The sequence below is a fragment of the Nerophis lumbriciformis genome, linkage group LG20 (assembly GCF_033978685.3).
Source record: "Nerophis lumbriciformis linkage group LG20, RoL_Nlum_v2.1, whole genome shotgun sequence".
Classification (NCBI taxonomy): Eukaryota; Metazoa; Chordata; class Actinopteri; order Syngnathiformes; family Syngnathidae; genus Nerophis; species Nerophis lumbriciformis.
Window position 1 is genome coordinate 29,560,181 of NC_084567.2, and position 22,447 is coordinate 29,582,627.

General features: G+C 38.2%; 1 protein-coding gene and 1 long non-coding RNA gene across 2 annotated transcripts in view; one reads left to right on the plus strand and one right to left on the minus strand.

The window, feature by feature from the left end:
- LOC140679613 (uncharacterized) overlaps positions 1-22,447 on the plus strand; it is a 96,484-nt gene continuing 74,037 nt past the window's right edge. Inside the window, exons 1-2 of the long non-coding RNA XR_012051019.1 lie at positions 1-51; positions 9,702-9,830. This is a non-coding gene — a long non-coding RNA (uncharacterized lncRNA). The remainder of the gene's footprint in view (positions 52-9,701; positions 9,831-22,447) is intronic.
- The window catches only part of tprn (taperin), a 91,034-nt gene continuing 73,897 nt past the window's right edge, over positions 5,311-22,447 (minus strand). Inside the window, exons 3-4 of the mRNA XM_061980765.2 lie at positions 17,042-17,160; positions 5,311-9,993 (exon numbers count right to left, since the gene is read on the minus strand). Coding sequence (XP_061836749.2) covers positions 9,931-9,993; positions 17,042-17,160 — 182 coding nt within the window. The 3' untranslated portion in view covers positions 5,311-9,930. The remainder of the gene's footprint in view (positions 9,994-17,041; positions 17,161-22,447) is intronic.

Below are 22,447 nucleotides of genomic sequence, written 5' to 3' on the forward strand. Positions count from 1 at the left end.
TTTGAAGAGACCGGAAGTGATGTTCCCGCATTAAAACCAACACAACTACAGGCAAGTTTCTGTTGTTTAGTCGATATAATTGTCATAATTTATGTAATATATTGATACTTTTTTAAAGATTTGAGCAGGGCTCGGCAACCTTCACCATAGAGAGAGCCATTTGAGCCCATTTCCCACCAAATAAAACCCACCGGGAGCCGCAAACTCTGTTTGTTCCCTAAAATGACGATAACGCCACTTACACTTTCACTACACTTATGAAATATCATTTATTAAATCAAACATGGGACAGAAAACGATTCACAAAGTATTTTGTGAAGGCAAATTAATCTGTCCATGAAGCTTTAAATGTTGTATTTTACGTCAATTGCTAGTTTACCGGAAGTTGACCGCCAAAAAAAACAATACAATTGTTAGGCAACAAAAGACGGCACAAAATATTAAAATATGTTTTATTTTTATATTACAAAATCACAGAAATCTCCGAAATAACAACTGTAGCATTAAAATGTACTAAATAAAATAGAATTACCTAAAATTAAATAGCCATTATTTATTGACATTTTGTGTCAAAGGCAAGCCAAAGGGAGCCAGGGCAGAGGCATGAAAGAGCCTCATGTGGCCCCAGAGCCACAGGTTGCGGACCCCTGGACTAGAGGAACAGCCCTTTTTTTAAAATTTTGCCTGTCATTCACAATCCCTGTGTGAGACAAGAACACATTTTTTATGCCTTGAGTTACCATGAATTGATTTACGTGGACTTAAACAAGTTGAAAAACGTATTCGGGCGTTACCATTTAGTGGTCAATTGTACGGAATATGTACTGAACTGTGCAATCTACTAATAAAAGTTTCAATCAATCAATCAATCAAAAAAAAACCTTCCAACTCATAAACAAATGCTAGCAAGAGGTGGCTAACAACGCAGGTAATGGGGTTTCGATCTATTCCGCCTATGAAAGTCTCTCTTAAAAACATACAAAAACCTTCACCAACATTTTATACAAATGCTATAAGTTTGAAGTAACGGCACATTCATAACAACATTTCCAAAACCCAATAAATAAATAATAATAAAACAGAATACAAATCCTTTTCAATCTATATTCAATTGAATAGACTTTTGACGTGTGTTGGGGTCATTGTCCTGTTGGAACACCCAACTGAGCCCAAGACCCAACCTCCTGACTGATGATTTTAGGTTGTCCTGAAGAATTTGGAGGTAATCCTCCTTTTTCATTGTCCTATTTACTCTCTGTAAAGCACCAGTTCCATTGGCAGCAAAACAGGCCCAGAGCATAATACTACCACCACCATGCTTGACGGCAGGAATGGTGTTCCTGGGATTAAAGGCCTCACCTTTTCTCCTCCAAACATATTGCTGGGTATTACAACTCAATTTTTGTTTCATCTGACATCACATGGACAAAGATAAGACCTTCTGGAGGAAAGTTCTGTGGTCAGATGAAACAAAAATTGAGCTGTTTGGCCACAATAGCCAGCAATATGTTTGGAGGAGAAAAGCTGAGGCCTTTAATCGCAGGAACACCATATCTACCGTCAAGCATGGTGGTGGTAGTATTATGCTCTGGGCCTGTTTTGCTGCCAATGGAACTGGTGCTTTACAGAGAGTAAATGGGACAATGAAAAAGGAGGATTACCTCCAAATTCTTCAGGACAACCTAAAATCATCAGCCCGGAGGTTGGGTCTTGGGTGCAGTTGGGTGTTCCAACAGGACAATGACCCCAAACACACGTCAAAAGTGGTAGAGGAATGGCTAGATCAGGCTCGAATTTAGGTTTTAGAATGGCCTTCCCAAAGTCCTGACTTAAACGTGTGGACAATGCTGAAGAAACAAGTCCATGTCAGAAAACCAACACATTTAGCTGAACTGCACCAATTTTGTCAAGAGGAGTGGTCAAAAATTCAAGCAGAAGCTTGTGGATGGCTACCAAAAGTGCCTTATTGCAGTGAAACTTGCCGAGGGACATGTAACCAAATATTAACATTGCTGTATGTATACTTTTGACCCAGCAGATTTGGTCACATTTTCAGTAGACCCATAATAAATTCATAAAAGAATCAAACTTCATGAAGGTTTTTTGTGACCAACAAGTATGTGCTCCAATCACTCTATCACAAAAAAATAAGAGTTCTACAAATTATTGGAAACTCAAGACAGCCATGACATTATGTTCTTTACAAGTGTATGTAAACTTTTGATCGCGACTGTACATACAATTACGTTGTGCTAGAATGAATACATTAATAATGAATATGTTTCTTCTCTAAACTGTCAATAAAAAAAGTGAAAATGAAAATACTGTTTAAAGACTTTAGGAGGTCAAAACACACCCGACTCATCGTGGAAATACAAACTTCTCCCTATCGGCGTATTACGGATACGGCAACATTTGACTGATTTGCAGGTGTGTAATTTGTTGTGAGTTTATACACTGTGTTGGTTTTGTTGTTTGAACAAGGTGATGTTCATGCACGGTTCATTTTGTGCACCAGTAAAAAAAACATGGTAACACTTTAGTATGGGGAACATATTCACCATTAATTAGTTGCTTATTAACATGCAAATTAGTAACATATTGGCTCTCAAAGGGGAACATTATCACAATTTCAGAATGGTTAAAACCATTAAAAATCAGTTCCCAGTGGCTTATTATATTTTTCGAAAAAATTTTCAAAATTTTACCTATCACGCAATATCCCTAAAAAAAGCTTCAAAGTGCCTGATTTTAACCATCGTTATAAACACCCGTCCATTTTCCTGTGACGTCACATAGTGAAGCCAACACAAACAAACATGGCGGAAAGAACAGCAAGCTATAGCGACATTAGCTCGGATTCAGACTCGGTTTTCAGCGGCTTAAGCGATTCAACAGAGTACGAATGTATTGAAACGGATGGTTGTAGTGTGGAGGCAGGTAGCGAAAACGAAATTGAAGAAGAAACTGAAGCTATTGAGCCATATCGGTTTGAACCGTATGCAAGCGAAACCGACGAAAACGACACGACAGCCAGCGACACGGGAGAAAGCGAGGACAAATTCGGCGATCGCCTTCTAACCAACGATTGGTTTGTGTTTGTTTGGCATTAAAGGAAACTAACAACTATGAACTAGGTTTGCAGCATATGAAATACATTTGGCAACAACATGCACTTTGAGAGTGCAGACAGCCCAATTTTCATCAATTAATATATTCTGTAGACATACCCTCTTCCTGAAAGCTGATCTGTCCAGTTTTGGAGTTGATGTCAGCAGGCCAGGGAAGCTAGGGTCGATAGGGGGTTTAGCTCGCTCGTCTGCGGGAACAAACTGCCGCCATTGCTTGCCGTGCTACCGAGGCCCTTTGTCCCTGAATTGCTCACACACTCCGGCAGATTCAATGGGGGTCTGGCGGCAGATTTCTTTGACTTTATCGTTGGAAATGCATCTGCTTTGAGTGTCGCAGGATATCCACACATTCTTGCCACCTCTGCCGTAGCATAGCTTTCGTCGGTAAAGTGTGCGGAACAAACGTCCAATTTCTTGCCACTTTCGCATCTTTGGGACACTGGTGCAACTTGAATCCGTCCCTGTTCGTGTTGTTACACCCTCCGACAACACACCGACGAGGCATGATGTCTCCAAGGTACGGAAAACAGTCGAAAAAACGGAAAATAACAGAGCTGATTTGACTCGGTGTTTGAGAAAATGGCGGATTGCTTTCCGATGTGACGCCACGTTGTGACGTCATGGCTCCGAGAGCAAATATTAGAAAGGCGTTTAATTCGCCAAAATTCACTCATTTAGAGTGCGGAAATCGGTAAAAAAATATATGGTCTTTTTTCTGCAACATCAAGGTATATATTGACGCTTACATAGGTCTGGTGATAATGTTCCCCTTTAATTAGTCATTATTAAGTACTTATTAATGCCTTATTCGGCATGGCCTTATTATAACCCTAACCCTCTAACCCTGACCCGAACCCTAACCAAATAACGCTAAATTAAGTCTTTGTTAGTTAGAATATGTTCCCCATACTAAAGTGTTACCAAAAACATACATTTGTCTTGAATTTGAAAAAAAAAAAAAGATTTTATTTTTCACTAAAGAAGGGTTCGGTGAATGCGCATATGAAACGGGTGGTGTTCGGTACCTCCAACAAGGTTAAGAACCACTGCTTTAGTCATAATTTTTGCACTTGAGAAACCTCTCAATGACTTGAGCTCCAGACTTCTTCTGTTTGTTTGATATTGTCAATACTGCCACAAGTGGTGGAAAAGTGCATTACAACCGAGTATTGACAAACAATGGCAGAGCCAAACAACGGGCCCTGGTCCTATGGCTAAGAAACACTGCACTAAAGGGCGCCACAAGAATGAACAGGAAATAAAAGATCATAGATTTATAATAATTGATCAATACGCGACTACTGTAGTTTGTGTTGTGCAAACAAGACGGGCTTAGGGTATATTGGCAAGGTTTTCCTTGTAAACCAAATCCTGCAAAAAGTCGGGCGTGTGAAAACCGAGGTACGGATGTTTTAGAAGAGTTAGAGGTGAAAAATACTTTTGAGCAACGTGAGATCCAAAGCATGACTTGTGGGGAAACTGTTTCTAGATTTTAAGGTGAAAAACAGACAGCTCATGAATTGAACCATGAATTGATTAACGTGGACTTAACTTAAACAAGTTGAAAAACTTATTCGGGTGTTACCATTTAGTGGTCAATTGTACGGAATATGTACTGTACTGTGCAATCTACTAATAAAAGTCTCAATCAATCAAACTCACTCGCCAGAATTTGACTGTAAAATCTGCTTTTGTTGACTTTACAGTAGTACATTACAGTCAATGGAAAAACAGTACTACTGTTATTTTCACGTTTGTTTTTTTTTACCGTAAAATCATTTTTTTTTTTTACACAATGTGTGTTCCAAGGATGACGGACGACAATCATCAGGCTGTGAAAAATGTGGAAAAAGTGGACATTGCATCCATTCATTGCGTACATTCTGCACATTACCCACAATGCCTTTCATTCCATTAAAGAATGAACAAAAAAAAAGTCTGCAAGAAGGTGAATTCTTGTTTATATTCATCATACAATCAGCTGTCCAAAAAAAATGCTTCAACAGAGCAAAGAAAACTCTTATTTTGTATCGTTTCCTGTCTTCAACATTAAACAAAGCATTTGACATTTAAAAAGAGCAGGAAAAACGGCAGAAAATCTGGAAAAAAAACAAAAACAAAAACGTTACTTGTGCTCATGTTGTGTTACAATGAAAGTGTACAACAATACTGGCCGTGGTTGAGTGTAAAACATGACTTTAATCACTTGGCATTAGGAGTTTAAAAAATAAAAGTATGGTGCATTCCTTTTCATTGTAATAAAAAAAAACTAAACTTGGATGATTTTTTGCCGACCGACAAGCTGTCTGGAATGTGAGAAGACGCGAGGTCCTCTTTCTGCGGCCGTTACACAAAAAAGCATGACAACATCGTACATAAGCAGGTGTAAGACATGCAAAACACCGAGCAGCAATAAATACACAAGAAGCGTGCGTGGAGAATGCATTTCTCTCATGCCTGCAACACGTTTTTTTTTTTTTGGCCAAGGTCACTTGTTCAAGCGTTTATTTAAACAGGAAAAAACAAAAAACAAAAAAACAAAGCGCATAGGTACTCATGAAAACCTCCTCCAGGGTGCTACGGATTAATTCTATTGATAATTTCACCGAATCTGTGCCATTTGTTTGGTATAAATGTCTCAAAATAAATGTGCATTTCTCTTTTTTAAATATTTCAATCTGACTATCTGTATTGGCTATTAACATTTTTGTACAGAGATGTTTCATGTATTAGGGCTCCTTTTCATTGAGGGCCACGTTGCAGTTTTGGCTTGTAACATTAATAAAAGAAACATACATGTGTAAGGATTGGCTGCACGATATTGTCACACCATTACTTATGCATTTGATTAGTAAATGTATATTTTACCTACAATGTGGGAAAAATAAAAAGAAATGTGGATTTTGCGGTCAAAAAAGAAAGAAGGCAGAATTTTACCATTAAATTTACAGTCACACTATTTTACTGTAAAATTCTGGTGATTTAGCTGGCAAGTTTTTTTGCATGAAAAATATGGTTGCTCTTTTCACAGTGTATTACTGTAAATAGTTTTTCTTACGGTAGGATTCTGAAGCTGTTTTAAAAAATATATATATTGTCATGTTTACAGTGTACAATTTGATGAACACCTTGCTTTGAAATCATAAGGCTAAGTAGATTATGTATGTTTTTACCCCCAAAATGTTTAGAATGTATGATGATATACAGTATGTTGTATTATTACCGTATTTTTCGGACTATAAGTCGCAGTTTTTTTCATAGTGCGACTTATACTCAGGAGCGACTTATGTGTGAAATTATTAACACATTACCGTAAAATATCAAATAATATTATTTAGCTCATTCACGTAAGAGACTAGACGTATAATATTTCATGGGATTTAGCGATTAGGAGTGACAGATTGTTTGGTAAACGTATAGCATGTTCTATATGTTATAGTTATTTGAATGACTCTTACCATAATATGTTACGTTAACATACCAGGCACGTTCTCACTTGGTTATTTATGAGTCATATAACGTACACTTATTCAGCCTGTTGTTCACTATTCTTTATTTACCGTCGCACCGGAGTATAAGTCGCACCTGCCGAAAATGCATAATAAAGAAGGAAAAAACATATATAAGTCGCACTAGAGCCCTGCCAAACTATGAAAAAAACTGCGACTTATAGTCCGAAAAATACGGTATTTTAAATTGCCTTTTGAATGTCTATTCTTGGTGTTGGGTTTTATCAAATAAATTTCCCCAAAAAATGCGACTTATATATGTTTTTTTCCTTCTTTATTATGCATTTTCGGCCGGTGCGACTTATACTCCGGAGCGACTTATACTCCGAAAAATACGGTAAATAGATACAGTGTAAAAGATGTATAACTGCATGCAGTACATGTCTTTTTTTCCCCTGTCAAAAAAGAAAAAGAAAGAAAGTACTTTATTGATGCATGTTATTTCCAAGCTTTCACGGGCCGTTCAAAAATGATGTGGCGGGCCAGATCCGGCCCCCGGGCCTTGAGTTTGACACCTGTTTATTAGGGTAGCAGGACGGAGTGAAATTCCACGACTAAAGTGTGAATTTGAACTTATATTAATAAATGTTAAGTCTATTTGGGAGAAAGAGTACCACGTATGTAAAAATATAACATTTGTTAGAAGTGTAAGTTTCGGAATGCAAAAACAGACAAGAAATGCTATTTTTCATATGTTCACAGTTGTTTAAAGTAAGGGTGTCCCAAACTGACGTTGATATCTATCTAATATCATCCAAAAAAACAAGTATCAGATCATATGTGCTTGCATGTAAAATGTGTGATGTAAACTCCGATACAAGCGGTCCCATTTGTGCAAAGCCGTCTAAACGCCCGCCAATAAGCACACAAGGTTGGTCTTCTCTTGTGTTTTCTCGTCAAGTCATTCACAAAAAGGTAAACATGGTAGGTTATAGGCTACTAGGAGCTGGCAGCTACACAACAGCTCAGCAAACAATAGCACACAAGCTAGACAGTCGCAATAAGTTTCCCTAATTGAACAACAATGCAGTCTAAAACAGCACATTTGTCGATACAAACAATTATAGTCGTATATTACTTACATGTACAAAGTATCCAAGGCAGAAGTGTAGTGGGAAGTATCAAGTAACAAACGTGTCCGCATAATTCGACGTAGTAAGTCATGTTCTTAACCTAATTAATTATTGTGCCCTCTTCACTTCAACTTAAAGACAACATAGAGTAAGTCCCTTTTAGTCGGTTAATAATAAATAGGTTAGTGTTTTTCTTACCTACTATTGTTCTCTGTTTGACTCATTTCACTCGATCAAATATTTTCCAACATTCAACACGACAAAAAAATTAAAGATTCTTGCTGATATCGTATCAGATTTCCATCGGTATCGGCGAATACTTTCAAGGCTCCATATACGGTATATGTAAAAGTTGTATCAGGACACCCCTAGTTTAAATCTTTGTTCAATAATAAGAAGTATTTTTTTATCATGCATTTATACATTTTATTCCAAATGGCACCGAGTGGGTGAAACGTTGCAAATACTTTGAAAACCGACGGTTTGTCATGAAAAGATGCAAAAAGCTAACGTTAGTTAGCCTTAACGTCCAAAGTTGCTGGTTCAACTTCCCAACAAACGACTTTTGACATCTTTTTTTTTTGTACTTCTGTAAGCAAGAACCTGCAAGAAAAAAGGCTGTGTCTCAATGTGGTGTACTTCCGTATGTACACTTCATGCTTTGAGTGCGCTCACGCCGAGGAGGCAAATTGTAGTGCACTCTTAAGTACCAGGATGTTGCACTCAAATCAATGAAAAATAGTCAGTGTGCAATGAACTCATCACCTTCAATAGGTAACTATGGGAGACCGGGCTTTCTGCTCCGCCGCTCCCAGTCTGTGGAATGCTCTCCCTGACCACCTGAGGGCACCACAGACTGTGGATGCTTTTAAAAAAGGCTTAAAACCCGTCTTTTAATAATCTTTTAATAATAATATTTTGTACAACTTTAATAGTTTAAGGTCAATAATGTTTTATGATTTATAAACCACTTCCCCAACTAGTCAAAATATCCCCAAACTTGTCCCATTAGTTTGTGCTATGTTTGTGCTGCAAAAGCTTTTTGTCTACCTATTATGTTCTTTTATGTTATTGGGCTGGTTATAAACAATATACGATAGGAACATAAAAAATATATAAATAACATATATAGATATATGCATACTAGTTCTAGTTTTTATTTATTTTTATTTTTTCTTAATTATCTTTTTATTATTTATTTATTTTTTCAATACACTGTAGCACTTTGAGGTTGTTTGCTCAATGTAAAGTGCTTTTTACAAATAAAATCTATTATTATTATTATTATAGTCGCCATCTGGGGTGGAACTAACTTGAGTGGTCGCATTTTACCATTAAAAAAAGGGGAGAACAAATATTGCGATGGCCATTTATGATAAGTCCTTGATTTCAGGGAAGTCGCTATCCAGTAATCTATTGATTAAAGTGTTCAATTAATCGAGTAATCGGATAAAACGCACTTTATTGCCTCGGGAAAAAAAGTTGAAATAACATGTTTTCGTCTTGCCTTTTTCGTTATAAATGCACATCAACATTGAAATTGCACTTTTAACGTGTGTAAATTTGTAATAAAATCACACACATGCACCACCGCTCTCATGTTTGCTCTACTGCAGTAAAACTATGTCCAAATATTTAAAGTTCAATGCACTCCCGCGCAGTTAAATTTTTATTAGCTACGCTAATTTAATGATTAATCGAAGCAGCTTTTTAAATTTATTTTTATTAATTAATTATTAATTGCAGCCTTAATCGATTTGAGACAGCAAGTAAGTACACAGTGTACTTATTGAAGTGTACTGATGGAAGTATTGCATTTGAGACACACCCTATGGTTTTGTTATTGTTGTGTTTTTGTAGCCGATACTAACATTTCCATGCTGACGCTGTCATTGTGTCTTCATGTCCACTCGGACATTGGCAGATTATTGGGCCAAAAAAGAAAAAAAACTTTTGGATCGATTTGATTGTTGTCCATGCTTTGACAGATCAACTGTCCAAGATGTTTTGGGGGCAAAAAACAGTCCAGCTGCTTTTTACAAGAAGATCCCCTGGAGGAGTTCTAATACGTGGCGAGTGGCGGCGCTACCATGGCGTGTGTTCCCTGAAGGTGTCAGGTAATGTGTCTTTCTAAGAAGTGGTTCACTTCCAGGTGTGACAGTCCATTCGAGGTGGTCCTGTGGGCCAAGGTATCGCTGTCCGGGCCAATCAGAGTGGTCAGAAGTAGAGAGCGGGCTCACTGCTGTAGTCCGACAGAGACGAACTGTCCGCCGGCGTCAGCTGAGGACAAAAATGCATCGTAGTTAGCAGTGGTGTGCCGTCAGGGCCTGTAAGGTCTTCTCAGCTGGCCTAACATAACCAGAAATCATGATCATAAGTAAAGATACAATTATTTATTTATTTACATTCCCTAAATATCTAAAATTATTCATATTCTCTTCATGTCATATTATGCTCCTTCCAGTTTTTAGTTTTAGTTTGTATCCAATCAGAATTCAGCTGGATTATGTTGCCATGCTGTACGAAATCAACAGAATCAACAATGCGGGCACATACAGGTGATAGACAGATGCGATAGCCAATCAGATCGCGAGTTGTTGTCAGTAAGGCCTTCTAGCTGGCTTAAGGTTGAACGTGACATTTACGTGTCCTGTGACTGGATACTCATCGGGACCGTTAGCGGATCAATTTGACAACACATAAAATTGAGAGACAGTTGCCATAGCCCAGGGGTCGGCAACCTTTACCAGTCAAAGAGCCATTTTGACCAGTTTCACAAATTATAGAAAACAATGGGAGCGGCAAAAATTTTAGAAATTTTAAATGAAATAACATTGCATACAAAGTTGTTTTTTTTGCTTTGTGCTATGTATAAATCAGGGGTCTCAGACACGATGTCCACACCTTTTTATGGAATTTTTAAGCTGGTGCGGTGATGGTACAGCATATAGCGCCCACTACAATCAGCGTGCCTAATCAACCACATGTTGAATGGGGCTTCCGCTTGCTCACGTAGGTGATAGCAAGGCATACTTGTTCAACAACCACACAGGTTACACTGACGGTCGCGGTATAAAAAAAACTTTAACACTCTTACGAATAATGCGCCACACTGTGAACCCACACCAAACAAGAATGACAAACACATTTCGGGAGAACATCTGCACCGTAACACAACATAAACACAACAGGACAAATACCCAGAATCCCATGCAGCCCTAACTCTTCCGGGCTACATTATACACCCCCGCTACCAAACCCCGCCCACCTCAACCGACGCACAGAGAGGAGAGGGGGGGGGGGGGGGGGGGTTGATGTGTGAGGGAGCAGGCTTGGGGTGGGGGCGGGGTTTGGTGGTAGCAGGGGTGTATAATGTAGCCCGGAAGAGTCAGGGCTGCATGGGATTATGGGTGTTTGTTCTATTGTGTTTATGTTGTGTTAAGGTGCAGATGTTCTCCCGAAATGTGTTTGTCATTCTTGTTTGGTTTTGGTTCAAAGTGTGGCGCATTATTAGTAAGAGTGTTAAAGTTGTTTTATATGGTCACCGTCAGTGTAACCTGTGTGGCTGTTGACCAAGTATGCCTTGCTGTCACGTACGTGAGCAAGTAGAAGATGTATATTGTATAAAAAGTGTTGGGCTGGCACGCCGTTAATACATATTGTAGAGAGCGCCAAGCCAAATGTTGTACCATCATGGCACGCCCTTATTATAGGTGTAAGGGTGAAAATCGGTGAATATTAATCCTGGGAGTTTTCTGCGAGAGGCACTGAAATCCGGAAGTCTCACGGGAAAATTGGGGGGTTCAGCAAGTAAGCTGCTGAGCCGCATCAAAGTGATCAAAGAGCCGCATGCGGCTCCGGAGCCGCGGGTTGCCGACCCCTGCCATAGCCGATCAGATCACACGTTGTTGACAGTAGCCTATCTAGACTGCAAAAAGTCAATGTTCAAAAACAAGAAAAAAAAAAAAAAAATTACGGGTATTTTATTTGAACTAAGCAAAATTATCTGCCAATAGACTCCCACCTCCAAAGACATGCACCTGGGGTTAAGTTGATTGGCAACACTAAATTGGCCTTAGTGTGTGAATGTGAGTGTGAATGTTGTCTGTCTATCTGTGTTGGCCCTGCGATGAGGTGGCGACTTGTCCAGGGTGTACCCCACCTTCCGCCCGATTGTAGCTGAGATAGGCTCCAGCGCCCCCCGCGATCCCAAAGGGAATAAGCGGTAGAAAATGGATGGATGGAAGAACAAGAAAATTTGGCTTGTCGAGACTTTCCAAAGCAAGTAAAATTAGCTAACCTCAATGAACCCAAAAATACCTTAAAATAAGTATATTCTCACTAATAACAAGTGCACTTTTCTTGGTAGAAAAAAAAGAGACCTTTTTGCTCAATATGTTGAAAAATATTCTTAAATTAAGTAAATGCTAGTGCCATTATCTTGACATAATGATATGCGCTCGGCATTACATTTCTTGAAACCAGCAAACTTATACTAAAAACTAATTTATTGTTCTTAATGGAAAGGCAACAAGGCAACCACTTGTTACTCCCGGGGTCTCCTAGCCGCTCAGGCAAATCATATTGTCTAAAAATGCATTTTTCCATCGACAACATGACATCATCGCGCCAAGTGCGCGCTCTTTCAGTCAATTAGTGCGCATATATATAGCTCGGCCCCTGGCCAAAATGGTTTTTATTGTAATTTTGAAGAATTTACCTGAATGTGCATGAACTATTTCTGTTCAAAATTGTTAGAAATGTCACATGTTAAATGTTTGAGTATTAACTGTCGTATTTTCTATTGTTTCATTGGAAATAAAACAGCAAAGTCCATTTGGCTGTCATCTGTTTTAATATGAGACACAATTGTGTCAAAGTCATGATTTTTTTTTTCATGCTTAAAATAAGAAATTATGACTTTAAAAAAGTAGTTTTATACTTGTGAGTGTTGATGACACAGCTTTGCAACAGTTGATATTCTAGTTTCAAGCATGTTTTACTCAATATAGGTCATGAAATCTCAGCATCAAGCTGTAATATCTTACTGAGATCATTTAGGACCAAATCCCTTAAAACAAGTAAAACACTAACATAAAATCTGCTTAGTGAGAAGAATTATCTTATCAGACAGAAAATAAGCAAATATCACCCTTATTTGACATATTTATTAATCTTACTTAAATTTCAGTTTTTGCAGTGTAGGTAGCCTGATGTTAACGAGACTGTGATTGGATACTCACTTATCATTCCAAAGTGAGTATCCAATAACAAGTTTCAACTTAGCAGGAAGCGGGAAGTGTTGTGCCGTAGCCAGAGAAGGAGTACAAAATGTTGATTAGGTGGCAGATATGCAACACCATTTTCAAAAGGATATTTAACAAGAAACTACATCTTGTGAGACGATGTCGGCCAACCCGGGAAGCTAGCTCAGCTGTTCTGGTGACAAAATGGGGAAATGCTCGCCATTTCCACTCGAATAAGCCGGCAAGGAGGGGTACCACTGGCTTGTACGGCGTCCAAAAAGTTCTATAAATTGTGAGTTCAAATATTTGATTTTTTTCCCTTTTAATGTTTTTTGACATTTTATTTTGACAGTAACATATAAGATATGTTGTAATTGCTGATGCGTTTTAATTGATTTTTAAATGGGCCAGAAAATTACCCGTTTTGTACACTGTTGATATGCTTCAATGCCCAGTAGGGTGTAAATGTGTTCTCCAGCAACAGTCATGTGGTGACATCAATTATGGTCTTTTGAGAGGTAATCATTGAAGTCGGAGATCACTGAAGGCCTAGGTGGGAAACGCACGGCCCGCCACTGCTAGTTAGTCTTAATTAGCTCGCTATTGATTAAACGTCATCAAAAAGCATGTTGTTTCAACGTTGTATTTGTGTTGTAGAATATTGGTTGGGAAATTACCAAAATTCAACGGTCAAATCAACGTCAGGACCCAACATTGATTAAACGTCGTCAAAAAGCATGTTGTACGTTATATTCAACAAGTTCTCAACGTTGTTTCAATGTCTTGTGCCTGCTGGGAGAGGACCCTCAAACTGTTCACTCAATTTTTAGCTATTTAATTATAAATAAATGGGTTGTACTTGTATAGCGCTTTTCTACCTTCAAGGTACTCAAAGCGCTTTGACACTACTTCCACATTTACCCATTCACACACACATTCACACACTGATGGAGGGAGCTGCCATGCAAGGCGCTAACCAGCACCCATCAGGAGCAAGGGTGAAGTGTCTTGCTCAGGACACAACGGACATGACGAGGTTGGTACTAGGTGGGGATTGAACCAGGGACCCTCGAGTCGCGCACGGCTACTCTCCCACTGCGCCACACCGTCCCTTATGATTTCGAATGCATAGAAAAATAAATCTAAGAATATGTTCTTGTCTTACACAAGGATTGTAAATTATAAACAGCACATCTCTAACTAATTTTTGCGCATTTCTAGTACGACTGATCTGATAATATGGTAAATGTGCAAAAGCGCTACTACACTGACGTAGAATCTACGGAAAATGCCGAAAATATTTGGACTGAATTTGTGGCATTTTGGGATGTTTAGAGGGTGTTTTCACATACTTTGTAAATACAATTAAAATCTGGTTTAATGGACGCAATGAAACACTAATAAGTCAACTGTTTTTTCCACTCGGGCGGTATAGCTCGGTTGGTAGAGTGGCCGTGCCAGCAACTTGAGGGTTCCAGGTTCGATCCCCACTTCCGCCGTCCTAGTCACTTCCATCGTGTCCTTGGGCAAGACACTTTACCCACCTGCTCCCAGTGCCACCCACACTGTAACTTAGATATTGGGTTTCACGATGTAAAAGCGCTTTGAGTCACTAGAGAAAGGTGCTATATAAATATCATTCACTTCACTTCACTTAATCTCCTAGATGGGTGACTTGTGGTCAGGACTAAGGTGTAACACAATACGCGTATTTTCACCGTATTTTCCGCACTATAAGCCGCACCCACTACATTTTAGGCCGCACCGGACTATAAGTCTCAGAGATATACGGTACGAAAGATTTTGTAAACATTTATTTACATACCTTGTGAAGTGAAGTGAATTACATTTATATAGCGCTTTTCTCAAGTGACTCAAAGCGCTTTACATAGTGAAACCCAATATCTAAGTTACATTTAAACCAATGAGGGTGGCACGAGGAGCAGGTGGGTAAAATGTCTTGCCCAAGGACACAACGGCAGTGACTAGGATGGCGGAAGCGGGGATCGAACCTGCAACCCTGAAGTTGCTGGCACGGCCGCTCTACCAACCGAGCTATACCGCCCCACCTTAATTGTTTCAAAACGGTGTCTATTTGTGGTGATTTGTAATGCAATAATATTTTGTATAACTATAATAGTTTAATGTCAATAATGTTTTATGATTTATAAACCACCTCCCCAACTTGTCAAAATATCCCCAAACTTGTCCCATTAGTTTGTGCTATGTTTGTGCTGCAAAAGCTTTTTGTCTACCTACTATGTTTTTTTATGTTATTGTGCTGGTTATAAACAATATACGATAATAACATAAAAAATACAAATTGTTAATAAAAACTACAACGGAAAATTTTTGTGCAGCACAAACTAGAACAAAAATAGCACAAACTATTTAATTAATGTATTTAGGCCCCTTGTTTACTCAGATCGTTCGCGCGCTGCTTGTTTGCACCTTAGCTTGGTTGACCACCACAGCATTTCACGGAATACAGGCAATTGGATGGATACCCAAATTTGTAGTATTGCCCTTCTGTTTGTAAAGTATCCAAACAGAAGTGTTTATGCCTTGTTTACAGAAGTGTAGATAGAACCGTGTTACAACAGAATGTAACCAGATATAAACAGTAAATTAACAACTGGATGTGACACAATATGATATTGCATAGATCAACAGCTAAATTAGGAGCCTTTGTAACCTGATTTGAAATGTTTCTATTTTCATCTACCCTATTTTCCGGACTATATGGCGCACATAAAATCCTTTTTTCCCCCTCAAAACTCGACAGTGCACCTTATATAACCCGGTGCGCCTAATGTACGGAACAATTCTTGTTTTGCGTACCGACCTCGAAGCTATTTTTATTTTGTACATGTTATCAATGATAAGTGTGGCCAGTAAATGGCAGTCAAACATAAGAGAGACTGCAAGATGATGGCAATATGACTCAAGTAAGCAACACCAACATTTTATATGTTCCATTGAAAATATAGAACATTAAACACGGCGCTCAAAAATCCATCAAAATCTTTTAGTACGACTTTGGTAAGCTATGAAGCCGCACCGCTTGATGGATTGTACTGTGCTTCAACATATGAGTATTATTATGGTGTGTGTATAAGGTAAGACATTATCTGGCGTTTTGTTTCGCAATATTATGCAAAAGCAACTTTTCTTACCTTCTGGTACCTGCTGATCTGTATTTGGGATCTGCATAAATCCTGAAAAATTGCGTGTGTCCGCCTTTGTAGTCGATAAGCTTCTTCTTTTTCTCTATCTTCTTGTTATGGGACATTCATCCTCCTCTGTTACCATTTCTAATATAAAGTAGTGTAAAGTTCTTACTTATATCTGTCAGTAAACTCGCCATGAAAGCGCTAAAACATACCGGTGTAGTGAGTTTACATTATTCACCCAAGGAACTTTAGTTATTAGAGAGTTCCGGTCGGACGGTTTTTCACGGGACACATTTCCGGCCTTGTTGTTGTTTCCGGATGAGGAGACGCTGCTCTGTTATTGATTTAAGTAAAGTCTGAATGTCATTAGAACAGTTAGCTCCATCTTTTGACACTTCTTCCACTCCCGTCCTTGCACGCTACACCGCTACAACAAAGATGACGGGGAGAAGACGCTGTCGAAGGTGAGCCACGTAAATAAGACCGCCCACAAAACGGGCGCATCCGGAAGCGACTGTCAGAAAGCGGCTTGAAGATGATCTGTAAAACATAATCTATGCAACATTTTGACCAAAGAACCACCATTACATGTTATGTAGACCACAAGGAAGTCTTTTACATTTAGAAAAAAAAAAAAAATATGACACCTTTAATGCACCTTATAATCCGGTGCGTCTCTTGTATGAAAATAGACCTAAATAGACCCTCTCATAGGCAGTGCGCCTTATAATCCGGTGCGCCTTATGGTCCAAAAAATACGGTACTGTAAATCACCATATAGATTTTAGGCCAATCCCTATAGTTACACCCGTATTCATGAACCATAACGGGTTTTGGGTCAGAATGTTGTTGTGTTTCCAAGCAGTCCACTAATTGCGAGCGTAGACGAATGGAGTTGTCAGTTCTCACCATGACCTCCTCTGTCATCGATGTCTGCTGGACCTCCTCCTTGTTCACGCTGTCCTCCTCTTTGTATTTCTGCCACACGCTGAAATCCATCGAGTGCTTGGGAATGTAGTTGGCGAGGTCTGCGCACAAAAGAGGTATTGTGTAAAGAAAAGGTGTGATTCGACCTTCATAAGCAAAGTGACGGGTATAAGTTTGTCACATGTACAATGTAGGCTGAAGCAGGGACAACCACCATGCAGCCTTTCAAGACCTTAATGCAGGTAAGACCTTAACACAGACCTTGGCAAACTAAGGCCCGTTAAGCTTTTCCATCTGGCCCGCCGGACATTCCCAAATATTATTTTTAGATCTTTAAGATGGAAAGTGTAGCTGCCATTATGATGTGCAGTGATGTTTTCAAATGACCGTAAGTCTTGAACTATACAAAGTATTTCAATGGTTGGAGTCTGCCCTTTTGCATGATATACTAGTTACTATGATAATGTAAGTCACAGCAGCTCAGACGAGGCACCAAGCAGTGTGGGTGGGGAGCGTTTCCACAGAGTGTTTCCAGAGCGGCCAGCCTGAAATGCGGGTGTCAGGGACAGACGCGGAAGGAGATTTTTACAACAATGTTCTAAAGCTTAGTGATATATCAGATACTTCAGATTGTAGGTGGGTTTATTTTTTACCCTTCGCGTTCATATTTTGCTTTGTTTGTTGCATATTTGTTGCGTTTCGCTTGATTGTAAAATATGTCGATCGAGAGGGGGTGTGACGTTCATATGTTGTCAATATTCAGTGTTTTATCGTTCATAGTTAATATTCTTTATTTTCATGTACATTCTGGGTGTCTCATTCAGTAAAAAAATGTAAAATTCCATTCTGTTTCTTAAGGCGGTCTGTCATAACGTTTTTAGCATTCAATTATTGTGAGGTTTTGTATTAGTGTTCCTAAAAATAGGACCCAAGCACACATACTATAATGCAGATTTTCACAGCTTACATATATATATATATATATATATATATATATATATATATATATATATATATATATATATATATATATTAGGGCTGCAACAACTAATCGATTAAATCGATTAAAATCAATTATAAAAATAGTTGCCTATTAATTTAGTCATCGATTCGTTGGATATATGCTATGCGCATGCGCTGAGGCTTTTTATTTTTTTATTTTATTTTTCTTATTAAATTTTTTTTTTTTTTTTTTTAAATAAACCTTTATTTATAAACTGCAACATTTACGAACAGCTGAGAAACAATAATCAAAATAAGTATGGTGCCAGTATGCTGTTTTTTTCAATAAAATACTGGATAGGATAGAAATGTAGTTTGTCTCTTTTATCCGATTATTAATCGAAGTAATAATCAACAGATTAATCGATTACCAAATGAATCGTTAGTTGCAGCCCTAATATATATATATATACATATATACATGTATATATATATATACAGTGTTGGGACTAACGCGTTAAAAAGTAACGCGTTACTGTAACGCCGTTAGTTTCGGCGGTAACTAGTAATCTAACGCGTTATTTTTTTATATTCAGTAACTCAGTTACCGTTACTACATGATGCGTTACTGCGTTATTTTACGTTACTTTTTATGTAGTATAAAGTGTGTTTTATCGGAGCGCTGCTGTGTCATCGTTCTGATTCTTCTTGTGTCACAAACCGGAGAAGAGAGAGAGACACGCGTGGGTGTGTGTGAGTGTGGAGAGGGAGGAGAGGGAGGGAGGGAAGGGGGGCGTGTCTGATCATGGCGGAGCCAGAAGTCGAGTTTGCTAACATGGAGATATTTTCACTACTTTTCTTTTGTTGAGCACAAAGAAAATAACATTTTAGTTAAATGTAAATTGTGCTTTGGATCAAAGATGCCATCTACTGCCCAAAACAGCAATTCAAATCTGCTGAAACAAGCTACGTAAGCAACATGCTTCGACGAAGCTAGTAAAGAGAGATAGAGACTCCAATGACACTTCAGCACTGAAGGTACACACACTCTGTCAATCAATGTTCCCTCTAATTGTTCATGTGTGTGAGCAAACTCAAAAACTCCCTGAGCATTCAGTGGAGCACATGTGAGCAACATCAGAACTGTGGCTACACCAGCAGCACACCTGTCCCAAACCTGACTAAATAACAAGTTCCATCTCCATCCATCCATCCATTTTCTACCGCTTGTCCCTTTCGGGGTCGCTGGAGCCTATCTCAGCTGCATTCTGGCGGAAGGCTGGGTACACCCTGGAAAAGTCCCCACCCATCGCAGGGCCAACACAGATAGACAGACAACATTCTCTTATTATTATAATCAAATGACAGCAGTCGTTTCCATTTCTAATATAAGTGTTTAGGCCCACTTACAATGACAATAACAACAAATATTGTTTTTCATGAACTGTGTACTTGTATTGTTTGTCTGGGTGGAGGTCCTGCTTTGGAAATAGTTTGTACCCCTTTCAGACATTGCATTTAGTTCCCATTAAAACATCCACATGTTGCACAATGAAATGTAAGCAGGGGATCATGTGTACATTCCTGCAACTTCCTGTTTGTAAAAAATATATTTTTATTAGTATGTATTTAATATATTAACAGCATTTAATGATTAATATTTATAAATTAAGATTCCTAATAAATGATACTAGAATAGGCACACATTTGATTGGTAAATCATAGAGTAACGACCTGGAATTACACTTTATGTGTGGTGTTGGAGTTGTCTGACTTTTTGTGTGGCTGTAAACGCATCACTCTAAATGTATAGACTATAAAGTTCACAAACATAAAGAGGGATGCTAGTGGGCCAGGCCAATCGTTCCTTATCTCTAAACTAAAACTGGGGAAATGTGTAGAGTGTTCTGGGCTTCAGACATGATTTTGTGTCAGAATTTCTTGAGGAAAAAATGCCTGGTTAGGCTTTGTGTATGTAGTGTGTGCCTTTCTTGCTTTACAGCTATGCTGTTATTATGCTGTTTGTTACTTATGTATGTTATGTTGCAGCTATTTAAAATAGTTTTGTCAATTTGTTCTGGCGAGAAACAAATTGGCCTTTGTAACATATCTTTGTCTTTGTGTGTTGTATGTAGACCACATTGCTTAGCAGAGTTCAGTGATACACATGTATGTCAAGTTGATCAACAGATTGTATTATTCTCCAGTGCAATAACAGTACTCAAATGAAGGCTAAAAGGGCATTAATTGGAGCTTTAAAAAAAAGAAGAAGAAAAAAAGAAGTAACTAAATAGTTACTTTTCACAGTAACGTATTACTTTTTGGTGTAAGTAACTGAGTTAGTAACTGAGTTACTTTTGAAATGAAGTAACTAGTAACTATAACTAGTTACTGTTTTTCAGTAACTAACCCAACACTGTATATATATATACATATATACATGTATATATATGTATATATATACATATATATACGTATATATATATATATATATATATATATACATATATATATATATATACATACATATATACATATATATATATATATACATATATATATATATATATACATATATACATATATATACATGTATATATATATATATATACATGTATATATATATATATATATATATATATATATATATATATATATATATATATATATATATATATATATATATACATATACACACAGGTAAAAGCCAGTAAATTAGAATATTTTGAAAAACTTGATTTATTTCAGTAATTGCATTCAAAAGGTGTAACTTGTACATTATATTTATTCATTGCACACAGACTGATGCATTCAAATGTTTATTTCATTTAATTTTGATGATTTGAAGTGGCAACAAATGAAAATCCAAAATTCCGTGTGTCACAAAATTAGAATATTGTGTAAGGGTTAAATTTTGAAGACACCTGGTGCCACAAAATAATCAGCTGATTAACTCAAAACACCTGCAAAGGGCTTTAAATGGTCTCTCAGTCCAGTTCTGAAGCCTACACAAACATGGGGAAGACTTCAGATTTGACAGCTGTCCAAAAGGCAACCATCGACACATTGCACAAGGAGGGAAAGACACAAAAGGTTATTGCTGAAGAGGCTGGCTGTTCTCAGAGCTCTGTGTCCAAACACATTAATGGAGAGGCAAAGGGAAGGAAAAACTGTGGTCAGAAAAAGTGTACAAGCGATAGGGATCACCGCGCCCTGGTCAAGATTGTGAAAAAAAACCCATTCAAAAATGTGGGGGAGATTCAGAAGGAGTGGACAGCTGCTGGAGTCAGTGCTTCAAGATCCACCACCAAGAGACGCTTGAAAGACATGGGTTTCAACTGCCGCATACCTCGTGTCAAGCCACTGTTGACCAAGAAACAGCGCGAAAAGCGTCTCACCTGGGCTAAGGAAAAAAAGAGCTGGACTGCTGCTGAGTGGTCCAAAGTCATGTTTTCTGACGAAAGCAAATTTTGCATTTCCTTTGGAAATCGAGGTCCCAGAGTCTGGAGGAAGACAGGAGAGGCACAGGATCCACGTTGCCTGAAGTCTAGTGTAAAGTTTCCACCATCAGTGATGGTTTGGGGTGCCATGTCATCTGCTGGTGTCGGTACACTCTGTTTCCTGAGATCCAGGGTCAACGCAGCCGTCTACCAGCAAGTTTTAGAGCACTTCATGCTTCCTGCTGCTGACCTGCTCTATGGAGATGGAGATTTCAAGTTCCAACAGGACTTGGCGCCTGCACACAGCGCAAAATCTACCCGTGCCTGGTTTACGGACCATGGTATTTCTGTTCTAAATTGGCCCGCCAACTCCCCTGACCTTAGCCCCATAGAAAATCTGTGGGGTATTGTGAAAAGGAAGATGCAGAATGCCAGACCCAAAAACGCAGAAGAGTTGAAGGCCACTATCAGAGCAACCTGGGCTCTCATAACACCTGAGCAGTGCCAGAAACTCATCGACTCCATGCCACGCCGCATTAACGCAGTAATTGAGGCAAAAGGAGCTCCAACCAAGTATTGAGTATTGTACATGCTCATATTTTTCATTTTCATACTTTTCAGTTGGCCAACATTTCTAAAAATCCTTTTTTTGTATTAGCCTTAAGTAATATTCTAATTTTGTGACACACGGAATTTTGGATTTTCATTTGTTGCCACTTCAAATCATCAAAATTAAATTAAATAAACATTTGAATGCATCAGTCTGTGTGCAATGAATAAATATAATGTACAAGTTACACCTTTTGAATGCAATTACTGAAATAAATCAAGTTTTTCAAAATATTCAAATTTACTGGCTTTTACCTGTATACGTATATATATATATATACACACCGGTATATATATATATATATATATATATATATATATATATATATATATATATATATATATATATATATATATATATATATATACATATATATATATATATATATATATATAC